Below are 22,806 nucleotides of genomic sequence, written 5' to 3'. Positions count from 1 at the left end.
AACGGGAGACTTTTGCTTCTTGAATAAAAGGTTGTCTGAGACAGATGTAAACCCAGCTCAATGATGCGTGCACATGAAACAGTGTCAGGTTTGAGGAATGCATGAGTGTTGGGTCTATTGCTCACTGAGTTTAAAAAGTCGGTGCATTTTTCTAACCTCAGTGTCTAAACTCTCTGCACCCAAACACTCATTTTTACTTGCATATGCAGTGAACTGCTGCAGTGTATGCTGTCATATAGGAGAGTCTTGTTGCAGCAAAAGCAAGCTGAGGAGGACAAAACTGCAGATTTCAGTAAGGAAAGGATTTAGCTGTTTTCTTTTCGCTGACAGAAAACCATTAAACTATGTTTGGATCAGCCTGGAGGATCGAGACATCTCTGATAAAGACAGGTGACAAAACACAGACCAGTTTGTTTGGATGCTTGAGCCTTTAATTTTGCATAAGACAAGAAAGAAGAGTTTACTTTGCAGAATATATGTGAAGGAGTGCTAAAAGCATTCTTTTCATAACACATTCAGTATGCTCTCATTAAAGGCACAAGGCCTCAGAGACAATCCAGCTCCTGTTCATGTCACTTGTTGCTTCATTCCTTCAGTAGCGTTACAGCGATAGCAAAGAAAAACTCAGCTCACATGTGAGACTGAGGGTGTAAAGAAAGATGTATATGAAAGCATGCACGCAACACAATGGGTTCTTCATGTCTCTGTGTCAGACCTGGAATCATCTTCTCTTCCTGACACAGACAGATGGGAAGTTGTTGGAGCATATTTCGTCATTCCAGCACTTTTGATCTGCAAGCAAAGAAATAAAGAGTTTGTTGAGTCAGTGAATGTGACACAAACAAAGACCTCAGACTGTTGATGTGATCAGTGACTCCTAACTGATATATTTAGGTGACACAACACTATGGCCACTGATAAGATACAAATCATTGTCAAAACATAAATGGTGTAATACTGTGAACTGCTAACCACCAAGTGATCTGATAAAACCAAAGAATATCTGACTCAGAAAGATGTTCTTTGCTCAAGACATTTATGTCTGAGCTGTTTGTCTGAAAGCCATCATGAATAATTTTAACAATAAAAATTGAACTTTATTAATTGGAGAGGGCTGCTGTCAGTCAAAGAAAATCTTGGTCAACTAAACTCATCTTATTCTTCAGCCAGCTGATTGGTCGCTGGGAAGAAAATCTTCATGTTATCTCTAGATGAACTAAATCTACCTGGCAGTGTTGTGTGTCATCCAAAGCATTTTGAAGCTGCGACCAGCAGCTCTATCTCGCTCTGTCGGTTTCACAAAATGTCTCCACTGTTTGGTGGTCACAGTTTTTGTCCTAGGAGGCTGAAATTCGGTGTGGAGGTTGCAGCTATCGTGAATTCATGCTTGTTTTTTCTGAGGCCAGCGCTGTAATGAGACTCAGGAGTGTTGTGTGTTTACACTCTGCTACAAACCTCAGTGTCATTATGAGGCCCTGAGCGTCTTCACTTTTCTTCACTAAGCCATGCATGTTGCTGTTTTCTGTCTGGTCACAGAGATTTGAAAAATGTTTAACTTTGGGTAAAACGCTGCCCTCGTCAGTTTTTACCATGGACTGTAGAAAGAATGGACGTGGCTACATTGACGTCACCCACTTGTTTGTGGTTTTGAAGCCTCATGTTTGACACATCAGCCGTCACCATCTTGGTTTTTTGGAGCCAGAGGTGAACATAGTTGGGCAAGAGGCTGGCGCTGTGTGAGTGAGGGGTACGTGGATCTGACTGAGAGGCCGAGGACGCTATCAGCAGACAGTCTGTCACTCAAAGTGGTCGGCTCTTAATTATGTGGCTATTGCTGGCACAGAGCCATAAAAATGCTTTGGTCGACACACAGTCTTATGACAGTAACACCAGTGACTGTCTGACCAATGAGAATTTGGAGGGACAAGAGCACATCAACCAACTGACCAGAAGATGTCAGCACGATATATTTCTGAGTTAACTCACTGTATTCCTTCCTATTTTATCATTAGCATCACTGCTACAGTTAGCACTATGTTGTTTTACCTGAGAAATTCATCTGCAGACAATGCTCCGTGCCGCCATAGTTAGTAGGCTGTCCATGACACCATCTCTGGTAGCTGAAAGATGTGCCATCACTCCAGAGCCAGTAATGCTCCTGGAAGAAAGAGTAAAACAAAATATTACATAAAATTAAAGGAGGAAAATGTGGGAAAAAAGTAAAAAAAAAAAAAAAAAGATTCTATAAATAAAACCAAGAATATAAATAGAAACAACAAACTATACAAAGGCAATTCACACCAAAATTACAAGACACCTGTGCCCACAGTACCCTGTACATACTGTCTCAAGTGAAGTGACATAGTGGTGTGATTAGTCACTGCAAAGTCACAAAAGTATAGTTCATGTAAGAGTGATGCAATACCATCTTTTATAACAGCTTGACCATAATGATAAATGATTGTAATGATAATGTTTGCTAACATTAAACTGAAATATAATAGATATATAATGTAGTGTAAAATGTAATTATATGCGTTTTCCTGTTGTTATAGCGCCACCCAGTTGCCAATTAGAGTTAAATTTCTCCAGTCACCTTGAGGCATCCTGTCAGTGAGGAGAAAAACGTGGAACACACACACACACACACACACTGACAGGGTTTTCGTCATTATATAGTAAGATATGTATTTGGTGTGCAATATTTCCAAGTTGTGCAATGATGAAAAAAATACCTCTTGTGCATCAGAGCCTCCAATCCATGTCAGTGTAGTCGAATGAGTGGCTCTGAAAATCACATCCTGAATGGCTTGGTACTCCTGGATGTTGTGAACAGACGCAAGGTTTCCACCCAGGGACTGACAGTTTCTCTGCAGTGGAGACAAACAGAGAGACAGATGGACAGAGAGGAGTTGTCAAGGAAAGTAAGAATTAAGGCCCCAGGTCACCAAATGTCCATGTGTATGCAAACAAAATGAGCTTGTTGTAGAAGCCTCCTGAGCAGTGATGGGAATAACGTTATAAATAACGGCGTTACTAACGGCGCTACTTTTTTCAGTAACGAGTAATCAAAAAAAGTTACTGTCTCCCCCATTATAACGCCGTTATGGGTACTCACAATAAAATGCGCCGTTAGTCGGCTTTACTTGAGTTCACTGAAGCTGCTTTCACTCAGACCAGCTGCTTCTCAGTGGAGCTCGAAAGTGTTTCTTCTTTGGTGTGGGCTAGTCTGGGGCCGTTAGTGGCCGTTTTGGTAAGGAACCGGAACCAGGGCGAGTGAGACAGGATCCGGAATTCGATGGATGTGCCTTTCCGTAAAAATAAAAGCACCAAGCTAATAAAAAATGTGGTGAAACTTTTAATTTAAAGAATATAATTTACAAGAAAAGCCCCAAGCCATTAAGTTAATCGATGTTCTTACACCCCTCATCACCCCAAATCGATGGTGCGCCAGAATTTAAAGTTTTACTTTGGTGAACACTTTTAGTTTGGTGAATTTGGTGAATACCGCATCCGCTCTCTAGACCGGAACCAGAATCCAGACAAAATTCAGAGTAAATAAATACCAGGCTCTTCACTTTATGTGAAGAGTCTGGTGACACGAGGCTAGGTGTGGGCAGGTGAGGGAGAAGCATAAGTGATGATGATTGGCTTAGGGAGAGTAAAATTTCATCATAAACCAATCAGAGGCAGAGTAGGGCGGGTATTCACAAGCAGGTTTGTCAGATCCGCGACTTTGGGCTTGTCTTTTTGTAAAGTCGCTTACAAATATTGGTAGTCACGGGTTGCGTTTTTTTGGGCTCATTTGGGCTTGCTCTCTAAACTTCAAACGCATGACAGTATCTCGGACAGCAGGACGTTTCCACAGCCACGCTCCCTCCGCCCCTCTCCCTCTCCGCATACAAACAGCTGACGGTCAGTCAATGAGTGTTTTCACATTTAAATTGTGCGATTAATGGCTGTTCTTACACGCACACACACACACACACACACACACACACACACACACACACATGCACAACAATGCAGTGTAGTGTAACTAAGTGTACAATGTTTTATTCATTCATTCATTTATTCATTCATCTTCTAACCGCTTCATCCTCTTGAGGGTCGCGGGGGGGCTGGAGCCTATCCCAGCTGACATCGGGTGAGAGGCAGGGTACACCCTGGACAGGCCGCCAGACTATCACAGGCCTTCATGGTCAAATAGCTGCTAGGAAACCACTGCTAAGGAGAGGCAACAAGCAGAAGAGATTTGTTTGGGCCAAGAAACACAAGGAATGGACATTAGACCAGTGGAAATCTGTGCTTTGGTCTGATGAGTCCAAATTTGAGATCTTTGGTTCCAACCGCCGTGTCTTTGTGAGACGCAGAAAAGGTGAACGGATGGATTCCACATGCCTGGTTCCCACTGTGAAGCATGGAGGAGGAGGTGTGATGGTGTGGGGGTGTTTTGCTGGTGACACTGTTGGGGATTTATTCAAAATTGAAGGCACACTGAACCAGCATGGCTACCACAGCATCCTGCAGCGACATGCCATCCCATCCGGTTTGCGTTTAGTTGGACGATCATTTATTTTTCAACAGGACAATGACCCCAAACACACCTCCAGGCTGTGTAAGGGCTATTTGACCAAGAAGGAGAGTGATGGAGTGCTGCGGCAGATGACCTGGCCTCCACAGTCACCGGACCTGAACCCAATCGAGATGGTTTGGGGTGAGCTGGACCGCAGAGTGAAGGCAAAGGGGCCAACAAGTGCTAAACACCTCTGGGAACTCCTTCAAGACTGTTGGAAAACCATTTCAGGTGACTACCTCTTGAAGCTCATGGAGAGAATGCCAAGAGTGTGCAAAGCAGTAATCAGAGCAAAGGGTGGCTATTTTGAAGAAACTAGAATATAAAACATGTTTTCAGTTATTTCACCTTTTTTTGTTAAGTACATAACTCCACATGTGTTCATTCATAGTTTTGATGCCTTCAGTGAGAATCTACAATGTAAATAGTCATGAAAATAAAGAAAACGCATTGAATGAGAAGGTGTTTCCAAACTTTTGGCCTGTACTGTATATATATAAAAGCATAATTATGAGGCTACGAAAACCAAAATGAATTTTATTTTATAGCGATTATACACTTATATAAACATATTAATGGGTAGAATATTCAGATTCAGATTCAGATTGACAATAAACCATGCCAAATATTACACACTGGCCCTTTAAGGGGGGCTGTCCAAGCAATTTGACATATTTGAGCATTTTATAAAAAAAGTAATGCAATAGTTACTTTTCCAGGTAATTAATTACTTTAACAGTGCAGTAACTCAGTTACTAACTCAGTTACTTTTTGGGGAAAGTAACTATAACTAATTACTTTTTTAAAGTAACATTCCCAACACTACTCCTGGGTCAAAGTCACCAACATTACCTCAGCTCTAGCCCAGCTCATAGGTGTTGGAACGTAAAGGTAACAATGACCTCCGTACTCAGACCAGACCGAGGGACAAGCTGTCCACCTCTTGACCAGGCGACTCTCTGTGGAGAACCATTGGAGTTTGGTTAATGTGGGGTCTCCAGGGAAAGTCTCCATACTATATTAAATAGATTCATTTTGATGGCACGAAGAAGCTACAACATAACATAATATTACATGACACAACATAAATATAATATACGTGAGTTAACATAACACAATATTACATAACAAGACAAAATAACAATACATCATCAATTAATATATATGTAATATAAAATACAACATAAACGTAAAAAAATTGCAACAGAATACAAACATTGGAATACATAACATAGCCCTATATGAGTAATAAAAAGCAATATAACGTAGTAGGATATAAAATAAGATAAAGTTACATTAGCATCTGACACAAAGCTTTTATCAGGAGAAACTGCTCATTGACATTAAACACAGGTGAAGTCATCACAGCAGAGCATCATAACAACCACATTCTGTTGAAGTGAAAATCTTAAAGCCACTCACCTGTTTCATCTTGGGGAGTTTCCTCTGGAGGAGCTGGAAAGTTTGACACTGCAGTTATTGACTTGGACTGTTTGTGTTTATTAACATGTGTACCGTATGTATTATACTCACCAGCAGCTCTGGTCAGAACCACCATGGCACAAACAAGTGCAGACACAATCAGCATCTTCATGGTGACGATGACTACGAGAGACAGACGTGTTAGTGAGACTTGTTTAGGGAACAGCCGTACTGACTGTCAGTGCTGTGAATAAATGGGGTCCATGTCATTGGTTTGACATCTCATTAGTCCGACTGTCCGCGGTGCTGAACGGCTCCCGGCAGGCGTATTTCTACCTTGATGGTGCGCCACGACCGGCTCTGGGTCAGCTGGGAAAGGCTTGAGGCGGAGCAGGCTCACGGCTTATGTGTTTGTCACTTTCTTTTTCATTTTAACCCACACCATGATCTTTTCCTGACCCTAAGCAAGTGGTTTTTGTGCCTAAACCTAACCAGACCTTAACCACAGGGCATCATGATGATTTCGGAACATACTTCGGAACAATGGTTTTAATATGGTTGGAACAAGGGGCTGTGGGACCAATGGGCAGTTCCCGAATAAATGTCAGAAGATGATAAAGTTTGGTGCAAACCTGCTGCAGGACTTTCTTCTCTTCTCTTCAGACTGTCTGTAGCTTCAGCGGACCCTGTGAGGATGTGCGGATGAAGATGATGACCAGTTCTTATATACTGTGCAGACAAAGGTTAAAATATTTACCAAAGATGTTGTCTTAATAACTGTCACTCCTTCCTTGGAAATTCTCTCAATGCTTCAAACATTCAAACAAGTCAGCCACATCAAGACACGCCATCACACCACAAAGTGTCAGGGCCATATCCAAGGCTTATTACTGGTTTAGTGGAACAGTTGTAAAATAACACACAGGAAACAATGACAGTATCATGATATGTCAAGTTTACATTCAAATGTAGAGCAAATTTTAACTGAACGTCCAAAAAACAGCAACAGAAAATACAAATTAATGTCCGTTTCCATCCATTAGTGTTGTGTGAATATAAGAAGTTGGTTAGTTTGACTCACAGGGTGTAGACTGTGGTTATCAGCCTGCCATTAGCTGCATATTTCAGACAGAGCTCACCTCACATTCTATTTGTGTTACCGTGTTCAAAATCCCCATCACTACACGAAACAACAACAATCTCCAAGCTAACAACCTACACACTAGTGACGGCCAAATGAAGTCTCACGAGCCATTTTCTTTATTTTCTGAACCCACTAGACGGCGCCCTCTGCAACCAAGGGTTGAAAGCACACTGAACTGCAGTCTGAAGTCATCAACGTCCTCAGAAACCAAAAGCTACCTTTCATGGAGGTATGATATTCTGCCCGATGGCCGGATGGCACCTACTGTATCATGACAGTATGATATGCGGCCGGACAATTTATAGTTCATAAAGCGGCTGGACACCACATGGGTATGATACACCATTGCACTGTAGGTTGGCGGAATACACCACAGCCCCTGTAGACCAGACCAGGAAACCCTGCCTACTAACGGTGTGGAACCTGTTTTGAGTTTTCTGATTTTTTCCCTTCTCTCCTTCGTGTACGGTGGCTGTTCAAGAGTGATGCCATGTGTGAATATCTACCCCATTGACCACTGGTAACACTACTCATTCCATCATCGGTAAAGAGACATGAACCTTTTCCTCTCAACATAGATGCTTTAAGTCTCCACCATACTCTCTAAGTGATATCTAGAGGGTTACTCAGCCAGCCAAAGTAATATCCAGGAAGTACCTGTCCCTCCATAACAATGTACTTGTACTGAGGACAAAACTGCAGATTTCAGTAAGGTAAGGATTTTCGTTTGCTTGTTTAGCTGACAGAAAACCATTAAACTATGTTTGGATCAGCCCGGAGGATTGGGACATCTCTGATTAAAACAGGAGACTAAAAGCACAGACCAGTTTGTTTTGATGCTTGAACACAATAGAATAACAAAGTAATGACATTTTAAAATCCAGAAGGTCAAAGGTCATCTTTGTTTCTCAGTTTTGTTTCTTTTTTCTCTCATTCACAAGAAGACAACAGTCAGTTTCACAAGACGTTTGTGTGAAATTTTGTCATAATTAGCGTATGAACCCTTGACTAAAACATGTTTTGTGAGGCCACAGTGACCTTGACTTTTGACCACCAAATTCTCATGAGGTCATCATTGAGTCCAAGTGGATGTTGGTGCCAAATTTGAGGAAATTCTCAAGATATCATGTTAATGAAAATGAGACAGATGTAAGATGACAGAGACTTTGACCTTTGACCACCAAAAACTAATCACTTTATCCTTGAGTTCAAGTGGACGTTTGTGCCAAATTTGAAGAAATTCCCTCTAGGTGTTTTTCAGATATTGCATTCATAAAAATGGACAGACAGATGGACAGATGGACCCACAAACATAACGTGCTGGCACAGAGGCATAAAAAGAGGTAAAGAAATAAAGCAAAGCAAACCTTCTGGTGGATTATCTTCTCTTCCTCCTTCTCAGTGTCAGCTTGAGTGTTGATGCTGAACAAGCCCAAGACCAGCTCTTATATACAGTGAATTATCTATCCATCAATCATAAAACATGGTTAAAGTACATCAGTTTACTCCACCCTAAATGATGATGGGTTAACCATCTGTAAAAGGTTATTAGATTCACAGCTGGTCAGTGCATCAACTGGCATCACCTCTCAATCTCCTATTTACTTTGGAGGCTTGAAGGATGACGGTTTGCCATCTGCAAGCCAGTGGCATTTTCTCCCGGAGGCCAAGGGAAGCCAAGCTTCCTCTGTTTTTTCAGACTGTAATTGTCATTTTAATAAAAACACTTCGTTTAACAGTTTCGGTAATTCTTCTGTGCTGTTGCTGTCATCTCTTCTCTGAGTATTTTACAATGAGTGAAATAGCGCCCCTCTAAATGAATGTGTGGTGAAACACAGTATTGCACTTTATATTGCACTCCGGTAGACTGTCTTGTCTGCGGGGAAGCCAGGCCAAGTTGGCATCCCTTGGTGAAAAAAAAATGAAATATTAACCAATCAGATGAGGTTATCGTCATGCCAATGTCAAACTGTGATTAGTCAGGACTATGCCAAGGGAAGCCAGCCATCCTTTGGCTTGACACCAATCAAATAGCACGTTATCAACGTCACTGAATGTTACTGCAGTCATGGAGTAAATAGGGTCGCAAAATAGCTAATGGTTATTAACAAACCAATTTGATCAACATGGTTTTTTTATTCCTGGAATGCTCACACTCCTTTACAAAGGATCCAAATGGCTCACCAGTGATGTTTCCATAAACCTATTTTTACTTGCATTTTGAAGTATCGCATTACAACGTATGGAAATAGCGAAATTCGATAAAACTTCCTAAGTTGCACAAAAAAGTTTTTAAGCTCGTGTGACGTGGTTTTTGTCCTACTTGAAAAAGAGTTCATGTGAAGTGACCCTTTGGGGATGAATAACGTTATTCTTCTTCTTCTGTGGAACTGTTCAGAGGCTTCCAGGTGCGTAACTGTGTCGATGTGCAGGGTGTGGCTGGTAAAGGGTTTTTATGCTATTCACTCTGTGCAAATATTTACTAAGGATGTTGTCTTAATAAGTCTCCTCTCTTCTCTGGAAATTCTCTCAAAACTTCCGTGCAAAGCCAGGGAACAGATCCAAAACAATCGAACAAGTGAGCCACGTGTCAGGAGATTACCACCATCATACCACAAAGTGTAGTGTCAGGGCCCTGTCCAAGGCTTATTAGTAGTTAAGTGGAACAGTTGTAAAATTACATACAAGGAACAATGACAGTATCATCATTAGTCAAGTTTACATTCAAACATAGAGCAAATTTTAACTGAATGTTCAAAAAACAGCAAAAGAAAATACAAATTAATGTCTGTTTCCATCCATTAGTGTTGTGTGAATATAAGAGGTTGGTTAGTTTGACTCACAGGTTGTAGACTGTGGTTATAAGCCTGCCATTAGCTGCCTATTTCAGACAGAATTCACCTCAATTTCTATTTGTGTGTTCAGAATCAACCTACTTGCTAGTGATGGTCAAATGAAGCCTCGTGAAGCATTGTCTTTTTTTCCTGAGTCCAATAGATGGCGCCCTCTTCAACAAAGGGTTGAATTCACACTAAATTGCCATTCCTTTAAAGAGGCAACGGATAGCATTGTTTTTTTTTTTTTTTAGCTTGGCGCCACCTGGCGTCAGCGGTGTTGCTCGCACTGTGGATCAGAGAAAGCCACCAGTATACCTCTATGGATATGTCGAATGAGAAGGTGTGTGGACACTCTACTAAATAAATGAGTAAAGAGACCGAGTAACAATTATCAGATTTATCTGAAGAAAAAACAAATAGTAATGCAAATAATTATAGCACAGTACCAGTAGTATTTTACTCCACTTCTCCCGGTCGGAGATGCTGGATGCCCAGTCACTGCGAAGGCTGCCCTCACATGATCTCCCTGCTCCTCCAGGCCCGCTTGGGGGAGCTGTGTGGAATAACGTTAACTGATTTTGATGCTACTCAGTCTAAGGCCGTTGCAGTGAAAAGTCCAGTGTTCACTTAGCTGGGCGTAACTTATCTGGACGATGTCCGTGGATAGCTGCCTCCGTGAGAAGAGAACAGATGGAAGGGAGGGGGGAATCACTGTCCGATGGCTGCCGTAGAATGGCAACCAGGATGTCAGCCGACCAACACTCGCTACCCGCTCCCTCGTTGCGGCGATGTGCGATGTTGGCCAGCTAGGAATGAACTAGCAGCCAGTACAGTACAGTCCTCTCTGGTCTAGCTAACATTAAGCCGTGTTACTTACTGATCCATTAGAAAGAAAGCTAGCTGGACATGGGTTTTGATGCCTCTTCGGTCACGGAGCTCCCTCCATCTCTTGAACGCCTGACTGAGGTTTACTCTTCCTCTTCTTTTATCACTCTCCTTTTTGCTCTTCTTTGCCTCACACAGAGGAGCTCCTTTTCTTTCGCTAAGCTGTTTTTCACTTATCTCCAAACTTTGTCCGTCTGCCATTGTGCTCATGACTCAACTATCTCATGCCCAACTCCTCATAAGGACTCGCTCCAGTCCCTGATTGGCTGACCAACCAGTTTCGCAATACATGACGCGTTTCCTGCCGTAAAGCAGATTTTTTTTTGGCAGAAGCTTATTACAAAGATCGGAAAGCCACTAAGTAACTTATGTAAATGCTGATAGTCTGATTTTACTGTGGCCACTACCCTGTGCAACCCACATTATTTTCATAATGATATACAGTACAGGCCAAAAGTTTGGACACACCTTCTCATTCAATGCGTTTTCTTTATTTTCATAACTATTTACATTGTAGATTCTCACTGAAGGCATCAAAACTATGAATGAACACATGTGGAGTTATGTACTTAACAAAAAAAGGTGAAATAACTGAAAACATGTTTTATATTCTAGTTTCTTCAAAATAGCCACCCTTTGCTCTGATTACTGCTTTGCACACTCTTGGCATTCTCTCCATGAGCTTCAAGAGGTAGTCACCTGAAATGGTTTTCCAACAGTCTTGAAGGAGTTCCCAGAGGTGTTTAGCACTTGTTGGCCCCTTTGCCTTCACTCTGCGGTCCAGCTCACCCCAAACCATCTCGATTGGGTTCAGGTCCGGTGACTGTGGAGGCCAGGTCATCTGCCGCAGCACTCCATCACTCTCCTTCTTGGTCAAATAGCCCTTACACAGCCTGGAGGTGTGTTTGGGGTCATTGTCCTGTTGAAAAATAAATGATCGTCCAACTAAACGCAAACCGGATGGGATGGCATGTCGCTGCAGGATGCTGTGGTAGCCATGCTGGTTCAGTGTGCCTTCAATTTTAAATAAATCCCCAACAGTGTCACCAGCAAAACACCCCCACACCATCACACCTCCTCCTCCATGCTTCACAGTGGGAACCAGGCATGTGGAATCCATCCGTTCACCTTTTCTGCGTCTCACAAAGACACGGCGGTCGGAACCAAAGATCTCAAATTTGGACTCATCAGACCAAAGCACAGATTTCCACTGGTCTAATGTCCATTCCTTGTGTTTCTTGGCCCAAACAAATCTCTTCTGCTTGTTGCCTCTCCTTAGCAGTGGTTTCCTAGCAGCTATTTGACCATGAAGGCCTGATTGGCGCAGTCTCCTCTTAACAGTTGTTCTAGAGATGGGTCTGCTGCTAGAACTCTGTGTGGCATTTATCTGGTCTCTGATCTGAGCTGCTGTTAACTTGCCATTTCTGAGGCTAGTGACTCGGATGAACTTATCCTCAGAAGCGGAGGTGACTCTTGGTCTTCCTTTCCTGGGTCGGTCCTCATGTGTGCCAGTTTCGTTGTAGCGCTTGATGGTTTTTGCGACTCCACTTGGGGACACATTTAAAGTTTTTGCAATTTTCCGGACTGACTGACCTTCATTTCTTAAAGTAATGATGGCCACTCGTTTTTCTTTAGTTAGCTGATTGGTTCTTGCCATAATATGAATTTTAACAGTTGTCCAATAGGGCTGTCGGCTGTGTATTAACCTGACTTCTGCACAACACAACTGATGGTCCCAACCCCATTGATAAAGCAAGAAATTCCACTAATTAACCCTGATAAGGCACACCTGTGAAGTGGAAACCATTTCAGGTGACTACCTCTTGAAGCTCATGGAGAGAATGCCAAGAGTGTGCAAAGCAGTAATCAGAGCAAAGGGTGGCTATTTTGAAGAAACTAGAATATAAAACATGTTTTCAGTTATTTCACCTTTTTTTGTTAAGTACATAACTCCACATGTGTTCATTCATAGTTTTGATGCCTTCAGTGAGAATCTACAATGTAAATAGTTATGAAAATAAAGAAAACGCATTGAATGAGAAGGTGTGTCCAAACTTTTGGCCTGTACTGTATTTAGGAAAAGATGCTGTCTGTTGCCTTTTTAACCTTTTTCTTTAAACCAAGAGCGCCATCTAGTGGGCACCATCACTGCATCCTCGGCTTTGTGCCACCCAAGACAATTGTAATCGGTTTAAAGAAATGGAAACAAGCGAGATCATTTGTTTCCCTGAAGCAGAATGTTAATTTGTGATTCCAGACCTTCCCCTAGCACTGACACGTACAGCGCTGTGGAGATAGGTCAAAACTCAGCACAACCACACCACTATTCACACTCACACACACTAATTTCTACTTGCATATGCAGCGAACTGCTGCAGTGTATGCTGTTGTGAAGGAGAGCCGTGATGCAACAGAAGCAGGCTGAGGAGGACAAAACTGCAGATTTCAGTAAGGTTCATTTGTTTAGCTGACAGAAAACCATGAAACAATGTTTGGATCAGCCCGGAGGATCCGGACATCTTTGATTTAAACAGGAGACTAAAAACACAGACCAGTTTGTTTTGATGCTTGAGCCTTTAATTTTGCATAAGACAAGAAAGAAGAGTTTACTGTGCAGAATATATGTAGATTTGTGCTAAAAGCATTCTTTTCATAACACACTCAGTCTGCTCTCATTAAAGGCACAAGGCCTCAGAGACAATCCAGCTCCTGTTTATGTCACTTGTCGCTTCATTCCTTCAGTAGTGTTAAAGCGATAGCAAAGACAAATAAGAAATGTGATACAGAGCCTTCAGGTTACATGAGACTGATGGCATAAAGACAGATGAGTCTGCAAACATACTCAAACACTCCTCCAGTTTGTGTTGCTTACAGGGACTTCATGCCTCGTGTCAGACCAGGAATTGTTAGATTTTCTTGGCACAGACAGAAGATAGGTGATAGTGACACTTTGTATCATCCCAGCATTTGTTATCTGCATGTGATAGAAACACAGGACATGAGTGTGACTGTTTCGCACTGTATATATTTTGAAGCAGACGACAACTTCCTAAACATTTTGTATTATCTGTTAAGATAACAAATGGAGAGGGATGTTCAGCCTTTGCAGAGTTATGTGCTCTCTCTGTCCTTTAATGATTCAACAAAACTCACAAGAATTGATGGATGCATTTTTTATATTCATCTCATTTTTGACATGTATATAGCTGTTATCATCCACACCACGAGTACTTTATCATCTGAATGAGTTACCTCCATAACTCATCTGTATACAGTGCTGCCACCCATCATTGTTCGGCTCCCCCCTGCACCAGTATGAAAAGCTGAAACGTGTACCATCATTCCAGAGCCAAACACCCTCCTGCAAAACAGAACAGATTAGAATATGATGAATTTTAAAAGACACCATGTAAACTAAATTAAATTCTTTTTACCATTTGGCAAAATGCATTTCTCACTACTGACTTCATTTATTTCAAATATCTTCATACAGTTGAGACAACAGATGACACTGGACAAAACTGTGGTTCACTGTTCACTGCTTTCAATGACCACATCTTTCTCTCTTATGACCACCTCGGGAGGTGGTCTGAGTTTGGTTCGCTTCAAGTCCGCGGTTCAGTTTGCTTCAGAGGGGTCTGAGTTCCCTATATGCGCAAAAAATGCAGAGTCACCACTCTGAGTCTGAAAAAAACCAAGTGTGAAATCTCCCAAGGTGGACTGGGTTTGGTTCACTTCAAGTTTGCGGTGTGGTTTACTTAACCTGTGCCTTGTGAGCACAAAGCACTCCCGGTTCTCTTTGCCATTGTAGTTAGCCATCTAGATCACAAGCTGTTGCACTGGGACGCCTGAAAAAACAGACAAAACCACGTCGACCTGTAACGCTTGCAAGAATGCAGGACAAGGAGTGGTTTGGTCCACAGAAGATACTGCACATCTCCAGATGTGGGATGTAGAATACATCAAATGGCAACAGTCTACAGTGCACAGAAACATGACGGGTTTCCTTCAATTTTAAGTTCATCTGAAAGCGAGGGGTGTCATAACAGCACTGCAGTGAAAACAAAAGTATGTAAATATATACTGTATACAGGCTATAGTGTGAATAGAAAGAGGACTGAGGAACCATGAGAGCTGAAGTTGACCAGAAAGAGAACTGAGTCCTCTTTCAAATTAACTGACAATGTGACCACAAAAAGAACTGAGTCCCTTTTCTGTTGGTCCACTTTTTGGTGCACTTTAAGAGGACTGAGTTTGGTTCGTTTAAAAAGTCCTAAATGTGAAAACACCCTAAGCTTACATTCTGACATTCATACTGAATATGATACTCATCTCCCACACCATTGTAATCACAAAGGTTTCTATCCAGCCCTTCATATCTTCCACTGACTTTAGGAATTCTGCTGATATTTACTGAATACTGATTTCTGTGACTTATAATGTGAGGCAGCACAACCCATGCAATAAGTGCCCTTCTCTTTGTTGTAATGGGATCTCGATTTAGAGAACGAACATTCAAACTCAATACTTTTTTGGAGTGATACATGACATACCTCTTCAGCATCAGAACCTCCAAGCCATGTCTGTGGATGCCCATGAGTTTTATCTTCTATCATCTTTTTAATCCCATGATACTCCTCAGCTAGATGTACAGACGCAAGGTTTGCACCCATGGACTGGCAGTTTAACTACAGAGGAGAGAAAAAAGGTAAAACATAGCTGCCCAGAAAGAAAACATGAGTAATAATAAAACACCAAAACTACAAGAAGATGCCAAGTTACCAAGTGTAAAAGTGCAAACAAACAGAATAAACTTAATTTAGAGGCATTCTGCAACAAATCCAAATCATCTTATACCTCAGCTCGAGCCCAAGTCATGGCTCGTGGAACAAAGAGGAAACAGCGGCCATTAATCAGATTCCAACCACCGGGGCAAGATGCTGATCTCTCAATGACGTGATGCTCTCCTGAGCAAGACAAATAGAGATAAGGTAATATTGAGTCTCCAGACAAAGTGTAAAGCAGTTAGGAAATATGTATTCACCTTCTTGAATTACTTCCACTGTCCCGTGTTCATCCTTCACCTCGGACAGAGCTGAACAGTTAAACACAGCAGTTAGTGATTATTTCCATCGCGTCGCTGGATATAAACAGATGCACAGAACTGATCTTTGTCTTTTTTCTCACACACACATTGTTAACACTCACCAGCAGCTGTGGTCAATGCCATCATAGCACAAAGAAGTGCAAACACAGTCAGCGTCTTCATCCTGGAGATGATGCAGATCTCAATGTTGATAATTACCTTCAACAAAGAAAAACAGACATGTCAGTAAAACTTCTGAAACAGCTGAGCTGTAGTGACTGTTGTCCTCTTCTGAATGAGAGAAAAAAGAAACATAAAACTGGAATTTTGAATTGTGATGTCACAGTGAAGATGACCTTTGACCTTTTGGATTTAAAAATGTCATCACTTTGGTATTTTATTGTGTTAGACGTTTGTGTGAAATTTTGTCATAATTAGCGTATGAACCCTTGACTAAAACATGTTTTGTGAGGCCACAGTGACCTTGACTTTTGACCACCAAATTCTCATGAGGTCATCATTGAGTCCAAGTGGATGTTGGTGCCAAATTTGAGGAAATTCTCAGGATATTATGTTAATGAAAATGAGACAGATGTAAGGTCACAGAGACTTTGACCTTTGACCACCAAAAACTAATCACTTTATCCTTGAGTTCAAGTGGACGTTTGTGCCAAATTTGAAGAAATTCCCTCTAGGTGTTTTTCAGATATTGCATTCATGAGAATAGACAGACAGATGGACAGATGGACCCAAAAACATAACATGCCGGCACGAAGGCATAAAAAGAGGTAAAGAAATAAAGCAAAGCAAACCTTCTGGTGGATTATCTTCTCTTCCTCCTTCTCAGTGTCAGCTTGAGCGTTGATGCTGAACAAGCCCAAGACCAGCTCTTATATACAGTGAATTATCTATCCATCAGTCATAAAATATGTTTAAAGTACATCAGTTTACTCCACCCTAAATGATGATGGGTTAACCATCTGTAAAAGGTTATTAGATTCACAGCTGGTCAGTGCATCAACTGGCATCACCTCTCAATCTCCTATTTACTTTGGAGGCTTGAAGGGTGACAGTTTGCCACCTGCAAGCTATGAACAGTTAAATATTAAAGGATAACATTAACAGATACAGCTAAACGTTTTAGGACTTGTCTTAAATTACAATTAATACCACAGGACAACTTGTTTCGCTTTGACAAAATGGAAGGAATCCTTTAAATTTGGCAAATATGGAAGACACTGGGTACATTTACATGCTTACTAAAATTCCACTATTATTTGTAATGCTAGAATATTTTGAATTTGATGCGAGTCATGTAAACAGAATATCCTCTTAGAGATTCTAAATTTGGTGTCTTTTCAGATTAAGCATTTTCCGATTCAGACGTGGGATTTGCTGCTGTTATTCAGGTTTTAAGAGCATTCTTTGGACATGTAAACAACACATTCAGAATATGCATCTCAGTTGGGATTTTTGCTGCAGTTTGCGACACACGGCCTGTTGTCGGTTAACAAACCGACAGTTTCCAAGGTTAGTGTAGAAATGCATTGCCAAAAGAAAAGCCCATATTTCTGGTAGGAAGAATAAACACACCTACTTTATAACATTATAAAAGACTTGGATATGAGCAGGTTCCTGGATATATGCAAATATCACAACAATGAGCTTTTCAAGAAGATGGCTGAAGAATTGAAAGGGAGAGGTTGTGCTCGCACGGTCCAACAGGTCCACTACAGGTTGGAAACTTTAAAAAATCCTGTTTTGATGCCAAGATGCAACGTGATTGATGTGATAAAGGAATGTGATAAAGACATGTAAACCTGAGTAATAGGAGAATATTAATTTTCATTAGTCATGTAAACAGCTTAGAAGGAATATTGTCTTTTTTTGGAATAAGGGCAAAAACCATCAACTTTACCAGCTCCATCAGAAAACACAGACCTGTCTCTCGTGCAGCAGTGTCACGTAGCTAGACCTATCTCCACAGCGCTGTATGTGTCAGCACTAGACAAAGGTCTGGAATCACAGAGTATCATTCTGCTATAGGGAAAAAATGCTCTGGCTTGTTTCCATGTCTTTACAGGGATAGTGCACCCAAAAATGAAAATTCAGCCATTATCTACTCACCCATATGCCAAGGGAGGCTCAGGTGAAGTTTTAGAGTCCTCACAACACTTATGGAGATCCAAGGGGAGAGGAGGTAGCAACACAACTCCACCTAATGGAGGCTGACGGTGCCTCAGATTCAAACTTCCAAAAAACACATAATTGAAACCATAAAATATCTCCATACTGCTCATCCATAGTGATCCAAGTGTCCTGACATAAAAAGTTTTTTGGAAAAACGTCATTTGAACTCTGTTTTTAGCCTCATTGTAGCCTGTAGCTCTTTCATTTGGCCGTCACTGGTGTGTAGGTTGTTAGCTCGGATTATTATTGTTTCACATAGTGATGGGGATTTTAAAAACCGTAACACGCAAAAAGAAAGGAAGGTAAATTGTGTCTGAAATAGGCAGCTAATGGCAGGCTGATAACCACAGTCTACATCCTGTGAGTCAAACTAACCAACTTCTTATATTCACACAACACTAATGGATGGAAACGAACATTAATTTGTATTTTCTGTTGCTGGTTTTTTTGGACATTCAGTTAAAATTTGCTCTATGTTTGAATGTAACTTGACTAATGATGATCCTGTCATTGTTTCCTGTGTATTGTTTTACAACTGTTCCACTTCACCACTAATAAGCCTTGGATATGGCCCTGACACTACACTTTGTGGTATGATGATGGTAATGTCCTGACACATGGTTCACTTGTTTGATTGTTTTGGATCTGTTCCCTGGCTTTGCACTGAAGCTTTGAGAACATTGTCAAAGAGGAGATGAAACCCATTGAGACAACATCCTTGTTTAATATTTTAACTTTTGTTTGCACAGAGTAAATATCATCAGCACCCTTTAATCAGCTACACCCTGCACACTGACACAGTTCTGCACATCTGCACCTCAATGCCCTGATCTGCTCCACAGGAGGGGTCAAAGGGTCAGTTCACCAGAATTACACAAAAACAACTTCTCACATTCCTTCAGTTGTGTCAAGCGTCAGGTTTGTGATCGCTGAAATTTCTGCTGCCACCCCATGACAAACAGTGTTATGTTTGGGACTCAGAACTACAAACAGCAGCACTTCCATCTCTGTTAATCCAGATGATACACAGACATGCTGGCATCCTTTTAAAATACTTTTTTTTTTTTTCATAGAAAGCAGTCCTAATGGAAACTGCTCACAGCTGTCATGTTTCCATTCAACTGTCGATTTTAAACACACTTTTGAAATACTGATAAAAAGAAATGTAAATAAAATTTTGAGCAAACCAGTGAACATATGCAAAGCATAGTTTTATTGGAAGTTGGCAGCCTATACTGCGCTTCACACATGGCTGTAATACACTGGTAAACCGAGTAGAGGAAGTGGAGGCTGTGAACCAGAATCAGAAGAAGTTGCTTTGGCCATCTAACCCCGGCGTTCCCAACCTTTTCCATCAGGGACTTCTTTTCTATCATTGAGTAAACTGAACCACCCCTGACTAAGTGACATATTTATGGATATTTCTTATTATATTCAATGTTTAACAACAACAGAACAACTGTACAATTAAATCAAATCAAATCAACTTTATTTATATGGCACTTTTCATATGACAATAACACAAAGTGCCTCACAGAGGTTAAAAACAACAAAGATCCAAAACAGAAAACAAAAAGAAAAGAGAAAACCCAACCCTCCCACCCCACATAGAGATACGTAAATATACATATACGCACACACACACACACACACACACACACACACACACACAAGCTATCACTAAAGAGACATGGCCTAGCACCGAGACCCGAGGCAAGGAAAAAGCCACCTCCGGGGGCCGTCCACACCGACAAGGCCCATGTTCCACGGCCACAGGGAGCACCGCCATAGAGACACCCCGACCCGGCCAGACATGAGGCCCCACACCGAGGTGCAGTGCCCTACAGCCACCCAGGTCAGAGCGGTCTCCCGACAGCATCCCCATCGGGAGACCAGGAGCAACTCTCAGTGTGGTAGGCCCCCATGAGGAAACACTGGAGCTAAAAGCTGAGGGACTAAAACAGTAAGATAGGATAAAAGGTATAAAAAGAACCAAATAAACAAAAAGCTATTTAGCTCATAAAATTGAGTTAGTAGCTAGGTAAGAATGATCTAAAACAGAGAATGATCTAAAACTGGTGTAATGTGCTCCCGTCCTCTGGTCCTCGTCAGCACTCGTGCAGCTGAATTCTGTAATAATTGTAGATTTGAGATACTCTTTTTGGGAAGACCAGAGAGCAGGGCATTACAATAATCTAACCTACAGGAGATAAAAGCATGCATCAGCACCTCCGTGCTGGCCTGAGAGAGAAACGGGCAGACTCTGGCTATATTCTTAAGGTGGTAGAAACCTGTCTTTGTTATGTTTTTAATATGTGGAATAAAACAGAGCTCAGAGTCAAAAATCACACCCAGATCTTTTACAGATTGTGTTGGTTTAAGATCCTGTAGTTTTGGTAAAAGTTTCTCTCTCTTGCCTTCAGGACCAATAATTAAAACCTCTGTTTTGTCCTGGTTGAGCTGCAGGAAATTCGCTGCCATCCATGACTTTATATCTAAAATGCAGTTAAAAAGGGCATCAATTGGCCCTGTGTCATCAGGAGACACGGCGATGTACAGTTGCGTATCATCAGCATAACTATGAAAGCTGATGCCGTGCCTCCTGATGACGTCCCCCAGAGGAAGCATGTAGACATTAAAAAGAGTTGGACCTAAAATTGACCCCTGGGGGACCCCACACTTTAACTCATGGGTTCCTGAGGAACATGTATCCATACTTACAAAGAAGTGTCGATCAGTAAGGTAAGAGACGAACCAGTTAAAAACAGTACCAGAGTGGCCGACCAGGTGCCTCAGTCTATTTAATAAAATGTGATGGTCTACTGTATCGAAGGCGGCGGTTAGATCCAGTAGTACCAAGACTGTGAGTTTATGGTTATCTAAATTGCACCTGATGTCGTTTAAAATCTTTAAAAGGGCTGTCTCGGTACTGTGGTTCATCCTAAAACCAGACTGATACTTCTCAAGTGTTATTTGTATTTAAAAAATCATTTACTTGGTTAAAAAACAGTTTTTCTAAAATTTTGCTTAAAAATGGTAAGTTGGATACAGGTCGATAATTATTAAGAATGTTGGGGTCTAAATTGCTGTTCTTCAGAAGGGGCTTCACCACCGCCGTTTTCAAGGAGGCCGGGAAGACACCTGTCTGAAGAGAGCAATTCACCGTGTACAGTAGCTGTTCCTCAAAGAATTAACCAAAATACTGAACACAATAACTGCAGGAAGTTTGTGAATATTAAATCAGGGATGAGTTTTCCTGTCTGTAACTTTTAACACAGAATGAATTGTTTTTTATTTGTTTTTTACACACTTCATAGGCCTCTCCTGACAAATTCAGTGTTTTCTTCCTCCTTGGCCATTGTTCTGGTTGCTTTAACCACGTAATTTTCCAATTCACGGCGAAGCTCTTGAACAGAAATTGACAGCTCTGTGAATATAGCTTGTGTTCAGGTCATCCCATGTTAATCCCATACAGCTTTGGTCACAAAATATGCACTTTTTTTCAAATTTTTGCAAATTTTTGATTAGAAAAGCTGGACACACAGCACTGAGCTGCGTCTTAAATTAATCCTCAGGATTCCATCTCTCAGGTGATATTTACTACTTCTACATAGCATATACAGTTGACCTACTGTCTCCCCCAAAAGATCTACTGCCCCTTCTAAAAAAAGACAAGAATAGGTCTTGTGGGTCTCAGAGGGTTAATTGAGTGCTGCTGTTTTGTCTCTTGGACCACACTGTTGTAGCAGCACAGCACTGATCTGAAATATATAAATCTAAAAGTCAGGATCATGGAGTAAATTTCTTTGCATTGGTTCCCAATCAAAACTCACCTTGTTAATATGGATTTTAAAACTGTTCTGAAACACAAAAGTATAAAATTTCAAACCTGTGATTAAAAGTGTGATTAATCATGTTTAATTACTGACATTCAGCAATTGATCACAATTAAATTTCATTGGTGTATGTTAATTCATATATGTCTAAGCTTCACTTGTAACTATTCAGTATGGATATTCAGGCTCAGTAAGCGTCCTAGTGTTGTCACTTTACTGTGGACGCTTGGCTCTCTTACTTCATTGTTCTGGATCTGTTCCACAGTTTTACAGGAGCTCCGGTATAAGTTTCACAGTACAGATAATAAATGAGGATCATAAAGATAATACTGACAGCAACTATTGATAACCAACTTCAATTTCATCAACATCCTGCTCGTTGTGACAGCTGTACTCCATCATTTGGATGCATTTATTTAAACAATAAGCCCGGTTTTAAGATTACCTAAAAACTAACCCCAAAACTGTGTTTGTAAAACAACAATTGTGTTCTCAAAATGTTTCTCCCAAAAGAGTGGCAACAGTTAAGCTGCTCCCAGTAAAATGTTTTATCATATTAAAACAAGCACAGTGTTTGAGCACAGACTGTCTCTACAGTTACAATCATCATTCACACCTAAGTTAAACGTCTCTGCAGTAGTAACGGGTATTTATCGGCTCCAGCTTCGATCGGCATTGATGGAAGCAGCGGGGTCCGCTCATAATTCTGACATCCCATTGTTTCAAAAGTGACCCATTGTCCTGAAATCTCAATGTTTCGACATACCATTGTTCCGACCATATTAAACCCATTGTTACAAAGTCCCGTTGTTCCGAAATCTCATTTTTCA

General features: G+C 41.2%; 2 protein-coding genes across 3 annotated transcripts; both read right to left on the bottom strand.

The window, feature by feature from the left end:
* Window positions 1-415: 415 nt before the first annotated feature.
* LOC117245992 (ladderlectin-like) lies at window positions 416-8,596 on the bottom strand. Of its 2 annotated transcripts, none has more exons than XM_033609635.2 (8): window positions 8,510-8,596; window positions 6,631-6,684; window positions 6,110-6,181; window positions 5,999-6,031; window positions 5,429-5,535; window positions 2,736-2,870; window positions 2,047-2,158; window positions 416-792 (listed from the first exon to the last, which is right to left on the bottom strand). In XM_033609635.2, exons 3-8 carry the CDS (start codon window positions 6,168-6,170, stop codon window positions 722-724), a joined length of 519 nt encoding a protein of 172 aa, XP_033465526.2. In that variant the 5' UTR covers window positions 6,171-6,181; window positions 6,631-6,684; window positions 8,510-8,596; the 3' UTR covers window positions 416-721. The 2 variants fall into 2 exon arrangements, with proteins under 2 accessions (XP_033465526.2, XP_078020159.1); XM_078164033.1 differs by having other exon boundaries at window positions 6,631-6,727; window positions 8,510-8,547.
* Window positions 8,597-13,419: 4,823 nt separating this feature from the next.
* LOC117245725 (ladderlectin-like) lies at window positions 13,420-16,838 on the bottom strand. The gene is made up of 7 exons (XM_033609211.2): window positions 16,763-16,838; window positions 16,073-16,169; window positions 15,909-15,959; window positions 15,722-15,831; window positions 15,418-15,552; window positions 14,117-14,225; window positions 13,420-13,838 (listed from the first exon to the last, which is right to left on the bottom strand). The coding sequence occupies exons 2-7, from the start codon at window positions 16,131-16,133 to the stop codon at window positions 13,771-13,773; spliced, it is 534 nt and encodes a 177-aa protein (XP_033465102.2). The 5' UTR covers window positions 16,134-16,169; window positions 16,763-16,838; the 3' UTR covers window positions 13,420-13,770.
* Window positions 16,839-22,806: the final 5,968 nt, after the last annotated feature.

This window comes from Epinephelus lanceolatus, chromosome 22, assembly GCF_041903045.1.
Source record: "Epinephelus lanceolatus isolate andai-2023 chromosome 22, ASM4190304v1, whole genome shotgun sequence".
In the NCBI taxonomy this organism is placed as follows: domain Eukaryota; kingdom Metazoa; phylum Chordata; class Actinopteri; order Perciformes; family Serranidae; genus Epinephelus; species Epinephelus lanceolatus.
The sequence above is the reverse complement of the archived record's forward strand: the minus strand, read 5'-3'. Positions and strand labels throughout refer to the sequence as shown.